This window comes from Capricornis sumatraensis, chromosome 3 (assembly GCF_032405125.1).
Source record: "Capricornis sumatraensis isolate serow.1 chromosome 3, serow.2, whole genome shotgun sequence".
Lineage (NCBI taxonomy): Eukaryota > Metazoa > Chordata > Mammalia > Artiodactyla > Bovidae > Capricornis > Capricornis sumatraensis.
Window position 1 is genome coordinate 150,582,686 of NC_091071.1, and position 19,306 is coordinate 150,601,991.

Consider the following 19,306-nt stretch of genomic DNA (forward strand, 5'->3'; position numbering starts at 1 on the left):
GACTATGGAGGTCTTATTTAATGGCTGTAGAGCTTTTTGTTTCACAAGATGAAAAGCGTTCTGGAGGTGGATGGTAGTGATGGTTGTGCAATGAATTGGATGTACTTAATACACTGATTGTGGACTCCAAAATGATTAAAATGATAATTTTCATGTTATGTGTATTTTACCACAGGTTTCCCTGGTGGCTCAGCGGTAAAGATTCCGCCTGCAATGCAGGAGACACAGGAGACGTGGGTTTGATCCCTGGGTCGGGAAGATCCCCTGGAGGAAGGTATGGCAACCTACTCCAGTATTCTTGCCTGGAGAGTTCCATGGACAGAGGTGCCTGGAGGGCCACCGTCCATAGGGTTGCAAAGATTCGGACATAACCAAAGAGACTTAGTGCGTACATACATATTTCACCACAATTTTTTTTTAAGTGAATCAGAGTAAAAAAACACAATGTCAGGGCCTCGGTTTCTTCTCCTAAGAAAGAGCAGGATTTGACTAAATGTCCTGCGGCTGTCTCGTTGCTGTGGCTCCGTGCCCACTGCATCCACATCTGCCCTCCAGAAGCCCTGGCACTCGGCAGAAAAGAACCAGCATGAAAACAGTGCCCAGCACGAGGGAGGTGCTTGGGAGATGTTAGCTGGTAGGACAGAGGGCAGATAGATGGATAGAGAGTGGGCTATGGGGCTTCCCTGGTGGCTCAGTGGTAAAGAATCTGCCTGCTAATGTAGGAGACTCAAGTTCAGTCTCTGGATTGGGAAGATCTCCTGGAGAAGGGAATGGTTACCCACTCCAGGACTCTTTTGCCTGGAAAATTCCATAGCCAGAGGAGCCTGGCGAGCTATAAGATGGATGGCAGACAGATGGATGGATAGACCGGCCCCTGAATCCCAGGCCCTCTGGCTCGTGACTAGCACTGTTTAGAAGAAGAAATCCAGGAGAAGCCCACTTGGCAACAGCAGGCATTGACATCAGCAGCAATCACAGAGGGTATCGGAAGGAAAGCTGGCCTAGGAACCCACAACCCCACTCCTGATCCAGCCTACCCCCCACTGCTGTATGACCGTGAACCAGTCACCTGGCCTTTCTAAGTCCCAGTTTGCTCCTCTCCCCAGGATGGGCCCACGCCCGTCCAGACCTCCACACAAGTCACTGTGGGCTTGGGGAGCCCAGCATCAGAGGAAAGGCTCTGAGAACCGCAGCTGCTGTGTAATAAACCAGTCCCATTTGTCACGATCATGGTTATGAGTGTGGACCCTGGTGCCAGGCTACTGAGGTAAAACCCCAGGGCCCCCTCCAAACAACTCTGCGGCCTTAGGTCTTATCAAGGTTCTTCATCTGAGACATTGGGGTAATCACAGCACCTCCTTTACTGCACTGTGCTGAAGAATAAATGAGTTTATTTTTGTAAAGCTCTCACAACAAAGGTCTGCAAAGAGGAAATTCCATACATGGGTTAGCTTTTCACTTGCTCTGATTACTGAAACCAACCTGGCATCCCATCCCCCACCACACACTCCCCACCCCACCTGTGATTCAATAGGACTTGTTCCGCAGGACATTTCAAGTGGTTTGGGGGCTGGCCTGCAGAGCAGAAGCAGTGCCCACACAGCTCTCCCCTCACCCAGGTCTCCTGGGTGCCAGGCTTTGGGTGCAGAAGGGCTCAGATCCGGCCCACTTCGGTGGCCACTGCACTTGGCCATCACCCTCGGGAAATTCCTTTGGACTCTTATTTTTCCAAAGTTGAGAAGAGCTGCCTCAGCGCTTTCCAAGGATCAGGAGCATCCATGACAAGCACACCCTCACCCCTCTCCAGCCTGCCCCCAGCAGTGGACCCCACAGGAGGGAGGTGACCCTAGGACCCTTCTCCTCAAGGCCTTGGGCAACATCTGTTGAGTAAGACGAAAATACGGGTTGAAGATTAAGCCACTCTGCCCTGGTTGGCCTGGCACAGGCTGGAAAATGTTTGGCTGGCAGGACCCTGAGGCTGGCAGAGCTCCTGGGCCCAAGGATGAGTGGTCCCGATCCTGGGGCGGGGGGTGGTGGGGTGGGGTGGGGGTTGAACAGAAGTGAGATGGGTGAGAAGGCCAGAGGGAGAGCTGGGGAAGGAGAAAACTCAACAAAAAGACGAACACACAGTATGAGGCAAGAGGGAGGAGTCTGGGAGCCCAGAGACCGACCCTGCAGAGACTGAAGGGCAGGCATCGAAGGGAAAAGGAAGGAAAAATACAACCCGCCCTTTCCTCCCTCTTCTGAACCTGCTCAAAGCCCTTGCCTGCCTGCCTGCCGTGAGGAAACAGGTGTTGAGTGCTCTCTAGGGGAAGCAAAACTTTCTCCCGGCTTCCCCTGGGCCACTTTCCCTCCCCAGGGACAATATCAGAGTTTCCAGCTGGAGACTGGCCCCCCTAATAGATCCCCATAGCCCAATAGCAAAGAATCAGAGGACAACAGTCCTGTTTATTGAACACCTAATCTGCACTGAGCATCTGGCTGAATGCCTTTCTTCCAGCCACACAATAAGCATGCATTGAGCACCTACTGTGTGTCAGATAGTGGGAATACAGCAGTGAACAGAGAGGACAGAAACCCTTTGTCATCATAGTGTTTACATGCTGGTGTGGTGGGAGGCTATTTTTTTTAATTTATTTTTAATCGAAGGATAATTGCTTTACAGTATTATGTTGGTTTCTACCAAACATCAACATAAATCAGCCATAGGTTTACCCATGTCCCCTCCCACCTGAACATCCTTCCCACCTCCGTCCCTACCCCACCCCTCTGGGTTGTTACTGAGCCCTGTTAGAGTTCCCTGAGTCATACAGCAAATTCCCACTGGCTGTCTATTTTACATATGGTAATGTATGTTTCCATGTTGGTGGGAGGCTTTTAAAGGAGATCAGCAAGTAAGATGGTGACATATCCTGAGGGGCAAAGAAAGCAGGGAAGGGAGAGTGGGTTGCTGGGGGAAGGGAAATCTGACACTTGAGTAAAGATCTCAAGGAGGGAAACAGCCTGGCAGGTATCCTTGGGAAAAGCTCAGCAAGTGCAAAGGCCCTGAGGCAGCTGCCTGATGTTCAAGGACCATCAAGAAGGCCAGGTGGTCACAGCAGACTGAGAGAAAGAGGGAGCTTTTAGAAGATGCAGTGAGAAAGGAAATTTGCCCACCGTTGCAGGGCTGTGTAGACCAACGGAAGAACCTGGGCCTTTACTCTCAGGGGTGAGCAGCCATTGGAGGATTTGAATACAGACTGATTCAGTGAGCTAATTTGCTCCTTTTATTCTCTTCACAGCCTTATAAGGTAGGTACTGTTACTAACTCCCAACCCGCAGAGGAGAAACTGAGGTCCAGAGAGGTTAACCAACGTGTCCATTGTCACAGACCCAGGCCCTGGGGAACTCCCTCACTCTTGATCACTCCTAGGGGGAAGCGGGCAGGTCCTGACTCAGGCGGGGAAATCTTCATTGTCACAACCACTCCTCCACCAGATGGCTCATGCAACATTCACGAGGGTCAGAGCCCCTCTGACCAGGGCGGGCACATTAGAGATGGGAGCAACTCCACAGCCTGGCAGGCAGGAGTCCCTTCTGGCACCATGCTGTCCTGTGCAAGTAGCTTCAGTCGTGTCCGACTCTTTGTGATCCCATGGACTGTAGCCCGCCGGGCTCCTCTGTCCATGGGATTCTCCAGGCAAGAATACTGGAGTGGGTTGCCATGCCCTCCTCCAGGGGATCTTCCCAACCCAGGGTTTGAACCCACGTCTCTTTATATCTCCTGCACTGGCAGATGGGTTCTTTATCACTAGCGCCACCTGGTAAGCTCATCCCTTCTAGTATCTAACTGCAATTATCTATTCCCTTCTGTTCCAATCCCTGACCTCTCCTCATGTAAACAAAGCTCATGAGACTCCTGGAGTTCAAGCATCTGGCTCCTGACTCGACAGCCCTAGACCCCAGAGCCCCCCAACTATCCTCAACCAGCCAAGAACATTCTGTTCTCAGTGGCCAAGTAGTAGTCAGGTTGATATGCTGAGACGTGGGCTCCTTCCTCTCCACCCCTCCCTGCCTGCCCTTCCGCAATCCCAGAGAGAGTTCTCTCTGGCAGTTCCAAACCAGGCCTGCACTCTGGCCTCATCCCCACAGTATTCAGCCCCTAAGCCCTGCTGTTGTCAGATGACCTTTGACTGAGCTCTGTGCAAAGAATACTCCACAGCTGGAGATGCACAGCCAGGCAGAGGTGAGCCCCAAAAGCATTTGAGCCCAGTGAGATTAAGAAGGAGGGGCCGATACGGGGAAAGGACATGGAATGCCTGACCTCTGGGAGTCTTATGAGCTTTGTTTATGTGAGGAGGGGTCACAGGTTGGAACAGAGGGAACAGGCTGGCATTCCAGCTGGAGGAACTGCAGTTGGATACCAGAAGGGACTCCTGCCTGAGCCAGGTTGTGGAATGTTCCAGTATCCAGGCCGAGCAAGTCACGGCAGGGCCTAGACAGGGAGGGCAGAGGGCAGGGACTCTGCTCTGCATCCAAGAGACATCTACGAGTCATAATCACTTCTGCATACTTTTTTTTTTTTTTTTTGCATGCTTTATTTCATTCCACCAATGACCCTGAATAGGGAGGGGAAGGATGGGAGGCGGATATGTATCAGAACTGAGAAGGCCTTTGCCGCATCAAGTGCAGCCCCCTTCTTTGACAAAAAGGGAACCTGAGGCCCAGAAGGAGGGCAGTACTGGCCCACTGTCATACAGCATGTGGGTGGCAGAAGAGAAAAGACCAGGAAACCCGAGTGAGATCCCAGCATCCAGGCTGAGCAGGTCATGTGCAGACACCTCCAACTGCCTGGGCCCCACTGGGCCCTTGCCTACTCCCCGAGACTCCCACCCACATCAATGTCACCACAGGCACCGCCACACCAATCAGTGGGATGGTGCCCACTTGGGCCCTCCATCACAAACTCCAGTCACAAACAAGTACACATATGGGTGCAGGCCTGCACACACATACCTATGTGCAGGCAGGGCCCTCCCTCTCCAGCCCCCAGGGCCCCCGCCTGCCTCCTCTGCTGGGCTGGGGAGGAGGAGAGAGCTGTGAAGGGTAAGAAGACAGAGAGACGGCAGGGAGGGAAACATTCCAAATCAGCCCAGCTGGGATGGGTCTGGAGCAGGACCCTCTCCCCAGCCCATAACTCACAGGAGTCCTGCCCCATCCACACTTTTCTAGAAGCCTGATTGGAGGAAAGAGGGGGCAGTGTGGGGCTGAGGGACATGGAGAGAGGGCAGAAAAGCAGAGTCAGCCAAAGAGCCTGGAGATCCAGGAGGCCACCTGAATGTGACTAACTTCCCAGGTACCTGAACTCTGTGGGTCATGCCATCCATCTCCCCACCTCCAGCCAAAGGGACCTGACCAGGGACCAGTCAGGTCAGAGGAGATGCCATCCCCTCATTCCATAATCCCCAAGATAACAGGCCCTGGACCAGGCCTAGAGACAGGCGAGATGCCCTTTTATGGGCTTTTCCAAGGACTTGAGTCTCAAGACTGAAATAAGAGGCCGCAAGTCTCATGAAGTCACGAAGGGACCTCATGACTCATTTCCTTCTAGTTGGGCTTCAGCTTCAGGACACAGCCCCTTCCTCCTCATTACCTAATGGCCCAGCACCTGTGGGGGCTACCAGGATGCTTGGGGCTTCCCCAGTGGCTCAGCGGTAATGAATCTGCCTACAATGCAGGACACACATGAGACGTGGGTTGGATCCCTAGGTCTGGAAGATCCCCTGGAGAAGGGAATGGCAACCCACTCCGGTATTCTTGCCTGGGAAATCCCATGGACAAAGGAGCCTGGAGGGCTACAGTCCATGGGGTCGCAAAGAGTCGGACACGAAGGAGCAACTGAGCATGCCTGCAGACAAAGTAAGCTGCAGCAGGAGCTGAGGAAAGAGAGGAGGGTGGGCTGGCGGGGCAGGAATGGACTGTCACTCACCACCAGTTCATGGCTGGAAGGAGGAATGCAGGGGGCAGCCACCTGTGGGAGGAACAGAGAAAGGGCAAGGTTAGCATCTTTCATCCCCATAGAAACCCAGGGCCTCCTGAGATCATTTTGCTCCCCAACCAGCCCGGGCTAGACACCCCTCCCTTCAGTTCACAAACACTGACACCCTCCAGGAGGAGAGTTCATTGGAAGACTGTAGCAACACGAGAAAATGCCTAGGCAACAGTGCTCAAATGAAGAGGCAAAAGTGAAATGGACACATTCTTAAAATTCTATAAAAAGAAATATGCAGAAAGACTGGAGGTTAAAGCACCAAAGTTAAGGAAATACAGTTTGTTTGTTTTTTCTCTATGCTCTAAATTTTCTGCAATATGGTAAGATTTGGTGTGTTTTTTTTTTAAAACCGTGTTTAAGACCTCTAGGAAAGGAAAAGTCGCCTCCTCCATTATCCCAAATGCCAAGGTGTCTCACTCAAAGGTCAGAGCTGCAGAGGGCTGGCCAAGCTTCCCAGACCGTGTGGGGAAACAGCATGGGGAAGGGCCTGTTGGCTCTTTCAAAAGAAACTGGCCACTCTGCTAATACACATGGAAGGTCTTGAGGGTGGAAACACTCTCCGAGGGTGAGCTATTATTTTGTCATCATCCTCATCTTCTCCTCTGATGAGAGAGGGGATGGCCCCGTGGCCTCAAGTCAGAGGGAGATGGGCGGAGAGAGGGGGCTGGATTGCTCCTTACCCTGAGATAACACTCCCTCCCCAGGGGCCCGGCAGCCAAACCACTACCCTGACAATTAGCAGAGGCCTTTATCAGAGACTCGGTGTGTTCCTTTTTTTCTAGCCAGGACACGTTTTTCTTGGAGCTCATACCTCAACCTTGGCTTCAATTCCTGACCTGAACACCACACAGGGGCCCACAGAGGGGTCAGAGAGGGAAGCTCTCCCCACCTCCCTCAGCCCCAGGCATGAGGATGTCTGGACACAAGCCGTGGATCGCCAAAGAGCAGGTGGCTACCCTCCAGCAGTGGGCGTTCCCGCCCCCCACCCTAGAAGAGCAGTGACAGCCCCCAGCCCCAGTTGGAGCTGGTTGTTCATTGGGGTGTCACCCTCAGCTGAGCCCTTCTGTCCCCTGACCCTGTTCTATCATCTGACCAGCTCCAGGGACCACCTGGCTTGACATGCCAGCTTAGAAGGGGTCCACACTTGTGGAACCATGTGCCCTGGGCTCTGGAAGAGGTGGAGGGGCTAGGAGTTGGCATCCCTGGGTTCTTGACCCAGTCACGCTGCAGGCTCCCTGCCAACTCATTCTCCAGCAAAGTGACCTGGGTGGGAGTGGGTCAACCCACAGATCAGCACCCTGCTCTGCTCCTTCTCTCGGAGCTAGAGCTGGAACGGGGCTGAGAGCCCAAATGTGGAATCAGCTGCAAGAGGACGGGACGCTCCCGGCTAGTGCCACGGCCTCCCAGACAAAGGCAAGTCTCATCCATTGCCTCTGTCTTCCCCTGCAGTACCCAAGAGTACGTGTCTGGTCTCTATTCGGGTTAGGGAAGTGAGGGGGTTACGGACACATACTGAGGCAAAGGCAGGACGGACAGGTGTCCTCTGAGACAAGAGGAAGAGCCTCTTCTCTAGGACCACCCTGAAGTACTAGTCGCTCAATCGTGTCCTACTCCTTGCAATCCCCTGGACTGTAGCCCACCAGGCTCTTATGTCCAAGGCATTCTCCAGGCACGAATACTGGAGTGGGTTGCCATTCCCTTCTCCAGGTACCACCCTGACGCAGTGGGGAACCATGGAACCTGACCCCAGGGCCTGTCCTTGTCCTCTCTGAGGACTTAGATCTGCACTGTGGACCCCCAGTTTGCGGGCCTGATGCCGGGGTGCCCCTTGGCGGCCTGCTGCCCACCAGGGCCTCCTCCACCCACTGCCCACAGCTGCGCATTCCAGGCCTGCCCGCCAGCCAGCCCACTAACTTTGTTGTGTGTTTCAATGTTTCTTGTCTCTCTATTTTTTTTTTTTTTTTTAAAGCAGAGAAATGTTTCCTTAAAAGGCTCTCTCCTTCCCTCCGGCACCCTGGCTCCTGGCCACCCCCTCAGGAGCCTGGAATTTACCAGGGAGGGCCAGAGCCCCCTGCCACTCTGGCCCCTGCCCTGTGGCCCCACACTCCCGGTATCCGCAGCAACCACTCCCAGTGGCCCCTGGGGACCCCAGCTAGAAGCCCGCCCTATGCAAAGGGGGCAGACACGGGGGCTGCCAGTCATCTGTCTCCCCAGGGCCGGCAGGACAGGATTCCAGGACTCAGGCCCAGAAATTCAGCCTCAGGTAAGCCTCCTCCCTGGGTCTCCCTCTACGATCCTCAGCACACAGAGGGTGAGGGCCGGTGGGCCTAAGGCTCAGCCTTTCCATTCTGAAACCTGTAATAACACTAAAAGCAGCAGCAGCAGCAGCAAATACTCCCATCAGACTTGCTACCCACCAGGCACTCTGCTTTGTCCTTGGTGTCAGTTAATTCACTTCGTTTCCACAACCCTGAACATCCCATTTTGTAGATGAGAAGACCAAGGTACAGAGGTCAATCAAGTGTCGAGCAGAGAAGGCAGGACACAACCCCAGCAGTCTGGCTGTGGACAGGGATGTGCCCCGGCCCTCTCTGCCGTGCTGACTCTCCTGTAAAGACGAATTTCCCCAGAGCCCTACACAACGACAGCAGGAACAGAAAGCTTATGGGATGTGCCTATGTGTCTGTTACTGCCCTAAGCCCCTTCCCTGGACTCATTTGATTCTAATAAAAATGCAGACTTTGGACATAGGTAGGGAAGGAGATGGTGGGACGAATTGAGACAGTAGCGTTGACATATATATATACTATCCTGTGTAAAATAGATAGCCAGCGGGAAGCTGCTATATGGGCACAGAGAGCCCAACCTGTGCTCTGTCATGACCTAGAGGGGCGGGATGGGGTGGGAGCGTCAGGAGGGAAAGGACATATGTGTACTTGTGGCTGATTCACAGTGCTGTATGGCAGAAGCCAATACAATATTGCAAAGTAACTATCCTCCAATTTTAAAAAGTTTCTTTAAAGTTCACAGGGAAAAAGATGCATGAGTTATACTGTTTTATCCCCATTTCACAGATGAAGAAACTAAGGCACAGCAAGGGTAATGACTTGCCCAAGGCCACTGCAGCAGAACAATGCAACTCTGGAGGTAGAAAGACAGGAATGCTGCCAGGATGTGAGCGTTACCAGGCTCCATAGCCTGGCACTGGGGCGATAGCCTGGCACTGGGGCCAAAGCCTGGCATTCATCAGCCCTCCACCCACTAATATTTTCTGAACTTTAAAGGTCCCCGGGAACAGTGCCAACAACAGGACACAGCCTTGGAGACTCCCCCAGGACAGGAGAGTCCTGAGAGCAGGCAGCCCAGTCGGGGGCTCCCTGCACCACCCGCCCCCTGGCCTGTTCCCCACTGTCAGTCTGTATCCATTCACCTTGTCGAGGACCCAAAGCCACACCCAAGGGGTGGGCTCCTCTCAGTCCTCGGGACACACCTAGCTCTGTTCCTCCTCAGGGCCTCTGAGTATGCAGCTTCCTTGCCCAGATGTTCTTAGCCCAGCTGTCTGCACCACTGGGTCCTTCCTATTCTTCTGGCTTTGGCTTAAATGCTACCACCCTAGAGAGAAGCCCTCCCTGACTCCCTTAAGTTACACACACACACACATAGCTATTCTCTCTCCTGAATTCCTATCTCTCCTTCACAGTCCTAAATACACTGTATAATTATAGATGTGTTTATTTCCTTGCCTATAATCTGTTACTCACTAGAGAAATCAAGTGCCCTAAAGGAAAGGAGCATGCCTTGTTCATCATGCTAGTCCCAGCACACAGTAGGTGCACATGAAAGATTTGTGGAAAGATTAAAGTGACTCAAGGCCCAAGGACAGGAGGCACCAGTCACCACTACCAGCGGTAGAATCACTGCCATCTGTTAGGCACCTACTCAAGGGAGCTAATTCTACCATATGCTTGTGTCGTCTCTGAGACCCTCCAATCCTGCAGAGTCGGTATTTCTGCTCCCATTTTACAGATGAAGAAACTGAGGCTTGAAGAGATCATAACAGAGTCAACCAGCTGGAAGGGGAGAGTTGTAGGTGAAAACCCAGGGATCTGTCTCCCACTGCCCCCATCACCTCACTACCTGATGAGTGGCAGGACCTCATCCCCAACTGGGTGACACTCCCATCCTCAAGTCTCAGGATTGGTTACATGACATCCCAGCCTTCCACGGGTCCCCACACCCATGTCCACCAGGGCTGGAGGACAGCCCAGCCAAACTAGAACCACTTGAGTCTGGGAATTCAGCATTTTATATAATCCTGAGCAGAAAAGAGATCCCCCCCATATCTGGCTAGCCTCCCCCCACCCCGCTTTAATTACGGTAAAATGCACATAACATAAAATTTACCATTTTAACTATTTTAAGTGTAAATCAGTGGCACTGTATATTAACAATGCTGTATAATCATCTCCACTATCCATTTCCAGAACATTTTCATTATTCCAAACAGAAAAACCCGACACCCATCAAACAATAATTCCCCACTCCCCTCCCCCAACCCCGGTCCCAGTAACCTCTCATCTGCTTTCTGTCTCTATGAACTTGCTTATTCTAGGTACTTCATATAAGAGGAATCATACAATATTTGTCTTTTTGTCTGAATTATTTCGCTAAGTGTATAAGCTGAAGTATCTCTCCAAATTCTTAGGTTGAAGTCCAAACCCCCGGTACCTCACAATATGCCTGTATGTAGAGACGGGGCCTTTAAATGTGCGTATTAGTCGCTCAGTCGTGTCTGACTCTTTGCAACCCCATGGACTGTAGCCTGCCAGGCTCCTCTGTCCATGGGAATCTCTAGGCAAGAACACCGGAGTGGGTAGCCATTCCTTTCTCCAGGGAATCGTGCTGATCCAGGGATCAAACCCACATCTCCCGTGTTGCAGGCAGGCTCTTTACCATCTGAGCCACCTGGGAAGCCCCAGGGGTGATTAAGTTAAAGTGTGGCCATTAAGGTGGGCCCTAATCCAATATGACTGGTGTCCTTACAAGAAAAGATTAAGACCCGCAGAGAGTCACTAGGGGTACACGCACCAAGGGAGGGCCACGTGAAGACACAAGGAGAAAGTGGCCATCGACAAGCCAAGGAGGGCCTCAGTGGAAACCATACCTGCCGGCACCTTGATCGTGACCTCCAGCCTACAGACTGTGAGAAAATAAATTTCTGTTGTTTAAACCACTGAGTTTGTGGGTCTTCCCTGGTGGTCTGGTGGCTAAGACTCCACGCTCCCAGTGCAGGAGGCCTGGGTAAGATTCCTGGTCAGGGAATTAGATGCTACATGCCACAGCTAAGAGCTGGCACGCTGCGTGCTGCAACAAGATTGAAAATCTTGTGTGTCGCAACTAAGACCCAGGGCAGCCAAATAAATAAACAAACCACTGAGTGTGTGATATTTTGTTATGCCAGACCCAACAAACTAACATACTCTGCATAATGCTTTCAAGACTTCTTCATGTCGCAGCATGTATCAGAGTCGCATTCTTCTTTGAGGCTGAATACTACTCCATCGTATGACTAGACCACATTGTGTTTACCCGTCCATCCATCAGTGGACACTCGGGTTGCTTCCAGAGAAGTTCTTGCTGACACCTACTGCACATGCCTCCCCCAACAACTCCAGGCACCCACCTCGAATGACATCCTCCCTTCTTCATGATCCCCCTGAAGTAGGTCCTTAGCATCCCCATCTTACAGGAGCTCAGGCAGTGAGATCCAAGATGGCACATCTATCGAGTAACAGTGTCAGGACTGATGCCTGCAATACCTGCCTTCCCAGCAAGCCACACTGTCCCCATGGCCAGATGAGGCCCATGCTGTGGCAGAGGACCCGGGGCTGTAAGAGCACAGAGAAAGCCAGCGGGGAGTGAGGGGTTGCCATGCATACTCCATGGAAGAGGGCACACCCGAGCCGGGCCTCAAGAACACATTGCTTTTGTTTGTCTACTGTGCAGCTCCCCCTCTGCGCCCCAGAAGGGCAGGAAGCACACGGGTCATTTTCATCAAGAAGCTCTGGGGCTCTGCTCAGAACCTGGAGCTTATGAGGTCCATAGGCAGGTTTTGAAGGTGGTGATGGGGAAAGGGCATTTCAGGAGTAAATAACCACACAAACAAGGCATGGAGGTGGGAACGCTTTCCACATCAAAAGAATCGCCTTCGGCTGGGACACAGGATGGGTGAAGGAAAAGATGGCATTGAAAGGCATGTAGAAGGAGATGAGGGAAGCAGACTGGCCCAAAAGTCTCCCTCCGGGCTGGATGATGGGAGACTCTGAACTCCCTCCGGGCTGGATGATGGGAGACTCTGAACACCCAGCAGAAGAGTTAAAGCTTTCAGCTGCCAGCACTGGGAAGCCACTGAAGATGCCCGAGTAGGAGAGGGACCGGGGGAGGTGAAGCATGCGGAGCTTAATGCAAGCAGGAGATGTTCGGTAACAACTAAGAATAATGAGGGGAGGGGGAAAGATGGGGAGGAGCCCAGAAGTCTAGGGACAAGGGACCATCGCATTGCAGGTCTCCTGCATTGCAGGCAGGTTCTTTACCAGCTGAGCCACAGGGGAAGCCAAAGAATACTGGAGTGGGTAGCCTTTCCCCTTCTGCAAGAGATTTTCCCACCCTAGGGATCAAACCCAGATCTTCAGCATTGCAAGCAGATTCTTTACCAGCTGAGTCACAAGGGAAGCCCAAGAATACTGGAGTGGGTAGCCTATCCCTTCTCCAGTGGATCTCCCTGACCCAGGAATCAAACCGGGGTCTCCTGCATTGCAGGCGGATTCTTTACCAACTAAGCCATCAGGGAAGCCCTAAGGGGCCGTCAGGTACCTGAACGTCTATGGGCCCCCAACCCCACCTCATGTTAACAGATTCCTCCTCCAGACTCTACTGCTCTCCCCAACCCAGAGCATGGAGGGCACCGCCACCTTCCTGCCCTCGAGAGCCGGGGATCCCGCCCTCAGCTCTGCCTGCTGCTCATCCTCTGGGCCCCACTCAAGGAACCTGTGGTGGCCAGGAATCAGCCATCCTCCGAGACTCGGTCACTGAGGTGACACCAGGGAGTCAAGAATAATGCAGACGATGGTCCCAGAGGGACCCAGCCCGCGTGCCCTGTGTCTGAGGACACAGTCAGATGACCTCCGCGAGTGGGGAGCCCAGCATCTCCAAGTTCACATTACAAATCCCCACTGGGCTCTATAAAGCTCCAGCCAGCCCCTGCCAGCCAGACCAAAGCAGGCTGGGAGCCCCCGCCAACTGGACCAGGGCTTGGCTTGGGAACCGGGTGAGGGGTGAGTGTGGATGCTCACAGTCAGACAGCTACACAGTGCCCAGCCATGGGGGTGGGGGACGGGGACTGGGCAAGTACAAGGCCCGAGGGTGAAGAGGGCAGCACCCCAGGACAGCTCGAAGACACTGGCTCCCAGACTGAGCCTCAAGCCTCAAGCTCTGGGCAGGGGGATTCCCGAGAAGGAGGGTCCCCTGCCCTGGCTCCATTTCCTCCCCAGGCCTGGGCCTCCCCTCCAGGCCACCCATCCTCACCAGAGCTTGCTCTCAACCTGCTCTGCTGTTTCCTTCCCTTATATAGAGTTCTGCTCACGACCGGGAAAGGAACTGCGTCAAGTTCCTGGAGGCAAGAAGGGGCCTGTTCCCAGGGACACCTCGAGCTGAGGTGCAGGGGGCCGTGCCCCTTCAGGGCCAGGGAGTCAGCCGGGGGCAGGCAGGGGGCCTGACCCTTTCCCCAAGCCCAGCAGTCTCCAACTGAGAACCCAAGCAGACAAGACACAGGGGCGACCCAGAGGGCCGACTCCAGTCACTGGCCCCAGAGTTCCAGGCCCATCCCTTCCCCAAATCCTCCTGGGCCAGGCTCCTCTTGGACCACTGACCCAGTCATTCCCCCTGCCAGCTCCAGCAGCTCCCCTGAACCCCAACCTTCCCTCTTATCCCGGGAGCCTCTTGTCAGGCCCCGCTCACTGGCCACCCCAGCCCCTGCCGTCCTCCAAGTCCTGCTGCACGCTCAAGAAGGGCGCCCCAGACAGGGAAGTTTCTAGCCACACCCCACACAGCAGCCCTGACCTGCACAGCCCAACCCCATACAAGGGGAGGGCCGGGTGTGCCAGACCCTCTTGAGCCTCCTGGAATGTGATATTTCAGAGCAGACACTTCCCCAGAAGGTCGTGGCAGCAGCAAAGCAGGTGAGGTGGGTCTAGCACTGAGCTCCAGCAGGCCCTGGCCTCTGCAACCAGTCCTATTCAGAGCCTGTCCGGAGGATGGCGTAAGATAGCACCCAGATCTCTGGATGCCTAGCTGGCGGCAGAACATCTTCTCTGACCATCTGCCTCCTCTGGGACCCAAGCCGGGACACCAAGGGCCCAACTCAGGGGCCACACTGGCCCACACCCAACATCAGTGACCCTGGGAGGGCTGAGTTGCATACCGGGCCAGACTTCTTATGAGCAAACCCTTGTGAGCAAGAAAGTCAGAGAAGCTGAGTTCAACAGGCAGGTACCAAGCATCTCCTATGTGCCAGGTCCTGGGAGCACAAGAGGGGAGCCAGGGGTCCAGGGGAGGCCTGGCAATGACAAAGGTGGGGCTTGCGGGGGCACGGGGAAGTACCAGCAGGGGCAAGAGGGCAGAGCTGGGCCCAGGACTTGACACCGGTCAGCGTCCTGGGTTCACAGCCCTGTCCCCTTTCTGCCTCCTCCCGGTTCCCTCACTGCCATTGACGACCACCCCACTCCCCGACCATCTAAGGCTGTTAAGCCAAAAATCTGAAGGTCAGGTGGACTCTTCCTACACCCCCCTCCCCCCAAGCCTGGCCAATTCCTCCACCAGAGTATCCTTCCAAGCCACTCCCTCACCCCTGGTCTCTTTAAATCATGGAGATTCTTACAACAGCCTCCTGACATCCGCCTCCTTGCCCTCAGCCCAGCTCCACGGGATAAAGTCCAGATGCCCTAATATGGTCCTCACAGCCCTTCGGGACCTGGCTGTGTCTCTCTTTCCAGGCCCATTTCTCACCTCCCCGCCTCGAAGCCCTTGCTCCAGCCAGAGAATACCACTTTCAAGTTTGTTTGTTTTTCCCATATGGTACACTGTGAGGTAGGGGTTATCAGCCCATTTTACAGAAGGGGAAACAGGCTCCGAGAGGTCACATCCTTAGCCTGCAGTAGGTAATGGAACCCGAGTTCCAACCTTGTAGCACCCCATGACTTGGCTCTGCTCAGGACCACAGCACTTTGCCCAAATCAGGGGTCACAGGTAGAGTTCCATGAGGGGCATGGCTTCTAAGGCAGGTGGGCTGGGAAGATGTCTGAGTCAAGAGGAGCATGGAGGCAGAACAGGACACCAAAATGAAAGCAGACTCTGAGCTGGGGTTCCAAGCAGAGTAGGGAGATTACTGAGAACATTCCAAGGGGATGTAAGAAGCCTGAGGAGAAACCAGCCACCACTGAGGGGCCCAGCCCGAAGCACTCAGAGGACGCAGGGCCTCTGTTATGTAAGTGGAGGCACTCAACAGGGAGTCTGACAGGCAGACTCCAAGGTCACCTTCTCCTAAGATCTAAAGAGCAGGGAAAACTCCAGCTCTTCTTTCCCATCTGGAGAACACACATTTGTTCTGCAGCAGGGGGCTGGAGGACATGGCCTCCAGCACAGAAAACATTGCTTCTAGGAAGTTCCTAGAAGAATCTGGTGAAGGAAAGGACTGTGGTCTGTGGTCAAGGTTCTAGTGGAACCGGGGACAGGGAGGAGGTGATGGGCACACAAGCAAGGCACTCCTTCAGCAACAGTAACAGGGGCCCTTGGGGCCACGTTCCCAGCTTCAGAGCCACAGAGGAATAAGGATGGCCCGACCCGGGAGAGGAACTTGTGGCCCAGTGGAGGAGACAGGCATGTAAACAGAGAATGATAAACGAGCCCAAAACTGCTATAATGGAGGTATAAGAGGGATATCATTTCACTGGGATTCAAGTCCATCTGGTTTTCCAGAAATTACACCCAGAGGAAGACTGCCCACCCTGCCCCCTTATTCCCCATGAGGGTTTCTGTCCCTGATGAAAACTTGAAGGATCAGAGTCTTTGACCCTAAGCTGTGCTAAAACAGTGAGGAAAGAAGGATGCGTGGGAGAAAAAAAAAACACGTATTAATAAGAGCAAGGGGGAAACCCAAGAAGCCAGAGGGGTCAGGACCTGCCAAGGAGCATGAAAGGGGCCCCAGCAGAGGAGGCTGGGGCAGGGGTAGAGGAGAGGTTGGGCTGAGCCAGGCCCCAAACTGAGAATTCCAAGGCTGGGGCCACCCTCAAACCTGCACAGACAAGAGAGGTTCCCTGTGCCTTCCTAAACTCAGCCATAGTCAGCTCTCAGGACAACAGCTTGCAGGCTTCAGTCCCTTCACATCTTCAGGAGGCTTTGCAAACCACAGGTGTACATGGCTCTGTTTCCTAATCTCAAAGATATCACTGACTGTCTGGGGTAGCATCAACTGGACAATAGTTTTTGAGGAGGGAAGGCTACCCGAAAATGTACACTTTCAATCATAAGATGCATTCCAAGTTCAAAAGCATTAAGCAGAATGTAGGAGGGAAAAAAAGACATCTCAGATTTGAAGAAATGGCCCAAAACTTTTTTGGTACTTCAGGCTTCTCACGCTGCCTGCATCACTGCTCAATGCTGCTGCTGGTCAGGAAGGCCTACCTCCTTCTTTAAAGATTTAAGCCTTGCCGAAAGAAAAGCAAACAGGAGAAAATTCTGTATTCTCCAAGCCCATCTGTAGCCTTGCATTCCCTAAGCCACTAAAAGTCATTTTGTCTCATCACTTGACACCAAACTGCTCTGAACCTAACACAAATGTGGTAACTGGAAGTGGGTTCAATTCTAAAAGATCAGAACACCTTCTGCTTGTGGGTCCTCATTTCTAAACTCCTGAACACACTGAGGGGCATGAGTTTCCAACCAAAAGATAAGAGGTAAGACAGAAAAGCCCTGGAATGGGTTAGTGGAGTGGAAGTCACTCAGTCATGTCTGACTCTTTGCGACCCCATGGACTATACAACCCGTGGAATTCTCCAGGCCAGAATACTGGAGTGGGTAGCCATTCCCTTCTCCAGGGGATCTTCCCAACCCAGGGATCAAACCCATATCTCCCACATTGCAGGCAGATTCTTTACCAGCTGAGCCTCAAGGGAAGCCAAAAGGACACTTATTCACCTCATGGTACAGAAACAGAAAACTTGAAGATTCGTCCCAAAAGAGCCACTGACTTCCACATGCAGCCCCTGCTCAAGGGTGGGTATTGTCTGAGTACCGTTAAGACAGCAGTGGCTTTGTAAGATGCACACAGCCTACGAATGACAGGTGATTCTTGCACCAAACCCGCAGCTGCCTCCAAGGAGCCCAAGGGTTAGTCCTGGGCTCAAATATTCATCTGCCACAGACTGGCTGCTGACCTAAACTGGGGATAAGGAGACCTACTTTGCAGAGTGCTTGCGTGCGCTCATGCTAAGTCTCTTCAGTCATGTCCGACTCTGTGCAATACTATGGACTATAGCCCGCCAGGCTCCTCTGTCCACAGGATTCTCCAGGCAAGAATATTGGAGTGGATTGCCATGCCCTCCTCCAGCGGGATCTTCCCAACCTAGGGATTGAACCCGTGTTTCTTACATCTCCTGCGCAGGCAGCCAGGTTCTTTACCACTGGTTGGGAGGACAAAATAAAGTTGACTGAGATGACGCAAGTAAAAACGCCTGGAACACAGCACACGCTTGGAAAACATTAGACCCTTTCCATTTGAGCTGGACGCAGTTCCTGCGCCTCTCCATGCCTCAGCGCCTTCATTCAAAGGTGAGCAAATTGTACGGGGCAAACCATGTGCATTTGGTGTGTTGCAACTCATGTAATCCTCTCTTGGACCCTGTGACGTAGGTTCTGTTCATAGGCCCACTTTATAGCGATCAAAACTGAGGAACAATGACAGAATAAGAGGAATCTACCTTAAGTCAGAGCTCGGAGCAGTATAACACAATGCAAAAGATTACCATCAAAACAATTCAACTTTTTCCTGTGGCACTTCCGACTCTTACATGGCCTAAGCTTCAATTATCTGAAAATTCACTCATGTAGAAAACTCCTGGGCCACAGATGGCAGCAGCAGGAGGAGCCTGTCTGATGGTTCCGCACAATTAGTGCATGTCAAGGGCTGGTGTTTTGGTGCCCCATCTGCTCCGATGGACTGCTCCAGGGGCCCCAGGGGCAGGAGGTCCCCAGGGCAGGGCAGCCCAGCTCCCGCAGCTCCTTGAAATCCATCTGTGGCCCAGTCACAGGAAGCCCCTTCCCGATCCCAATTAGCCAGCAGCAGAGACTTGAAGCCAGGCCAGCACTGAAGGCCAGCGGAGGCCTGGCTGTCACCAGCATTGTTCGGGCTCCATCTGACGCATATCCACTCCCGGCCTCCCCTCAGCGTTTCCTTGTTCCCCGGGAGGCCCTTCAAGATGCACGCATCCGCATCCAAAACCAGGTCTGAAGGGAAGAGGGGGTGGAGAGAGAGGCAGGGGCGGCGGAAGACCCGGCTCTATCTGGCTGGGAAAACACAGGCAGGTTTTCAATACACAGGAGAGAGAGTCCACATCAGATAGAGGCTCCGGGGACCCAGAGACACTGCACAGAGCTCAGATGCCCAGAGGCACACACAACGCACCCACACGTCACAGGACCACTGCCAGGCCGAGATGCAGAGTCACTCCCTGGTGCCCCCTCCTTGCCCCACCCCAAGCAGAGCCCCACAGACAGGAACACACCCCCTGGCAGGGGCAGTCTGCACGGCCCTGAGCTCAGCTGACTTCAGGAAGCCAGAAGGGGAAATGACCCACGTGGGCAGACAGTGGGGAGGGGCGAGCATGAACTGGCAGAGGTGGGAGGCGTGAGGTGCCCACAGGAGCCTGCCCACCCACTGAGGCTGGACAAGTGACACATTCCCCTCGGACTCACCCGGACCATCTGAGCCCTGGGCCTCCTTCCACTACAGCAGGTGGGGTGGGGGGGCAGTGTAGGGCACACTGATGGAAGCTGGATACGAGATGGCAGAAACAGGACGGCATACGTACGAACGATGAGGCAGATCCAACTAGAAGATAAGCATCCTGAGAATGATGGGATGAAGACAGACGTGGAAGAAGGAATTTTAGACGTAGAGGTGGTAAGGAGGAGCAAAACAAAGTTCAGGGCTTATGGGACAAC

General features: G+C 53.5%; 1 protein-coding gene across 3 annotated transcripts in view; it reads right to left on the reverse strand.

Moving 5' to 3' along the window:
* The window catches only part of TNS1 (tensin 1), a 134,719-nt gene extending 115,614 nt beyond the window's left edge, over positions 1-19,105 (reverse strand). For 2 of the 3 annotated variants that reach the window (XM_068967244.1, XM_068967243.1), the window contains exon 1: positions 5,969-6,010. Coding sequence is in view for 1 of the 3 variants with exons in the window: in XM_068967245.1 (XP_068823346.1) it covers positions 5,969-6,010; positions 19,058-19,066 (51 nt within the window). In the remaining 2 variants the exon portion in view is untranslated. Of the gene's footprint in view, positions 1-5,968; positions 6,011-19,057 lie in introns of those variants that run through there. The other variant, XM_068967245.1, reaches the window with a different exon arrangement.
* Positions 19,106-19,306: the final 201 nt, after the last annotated feature.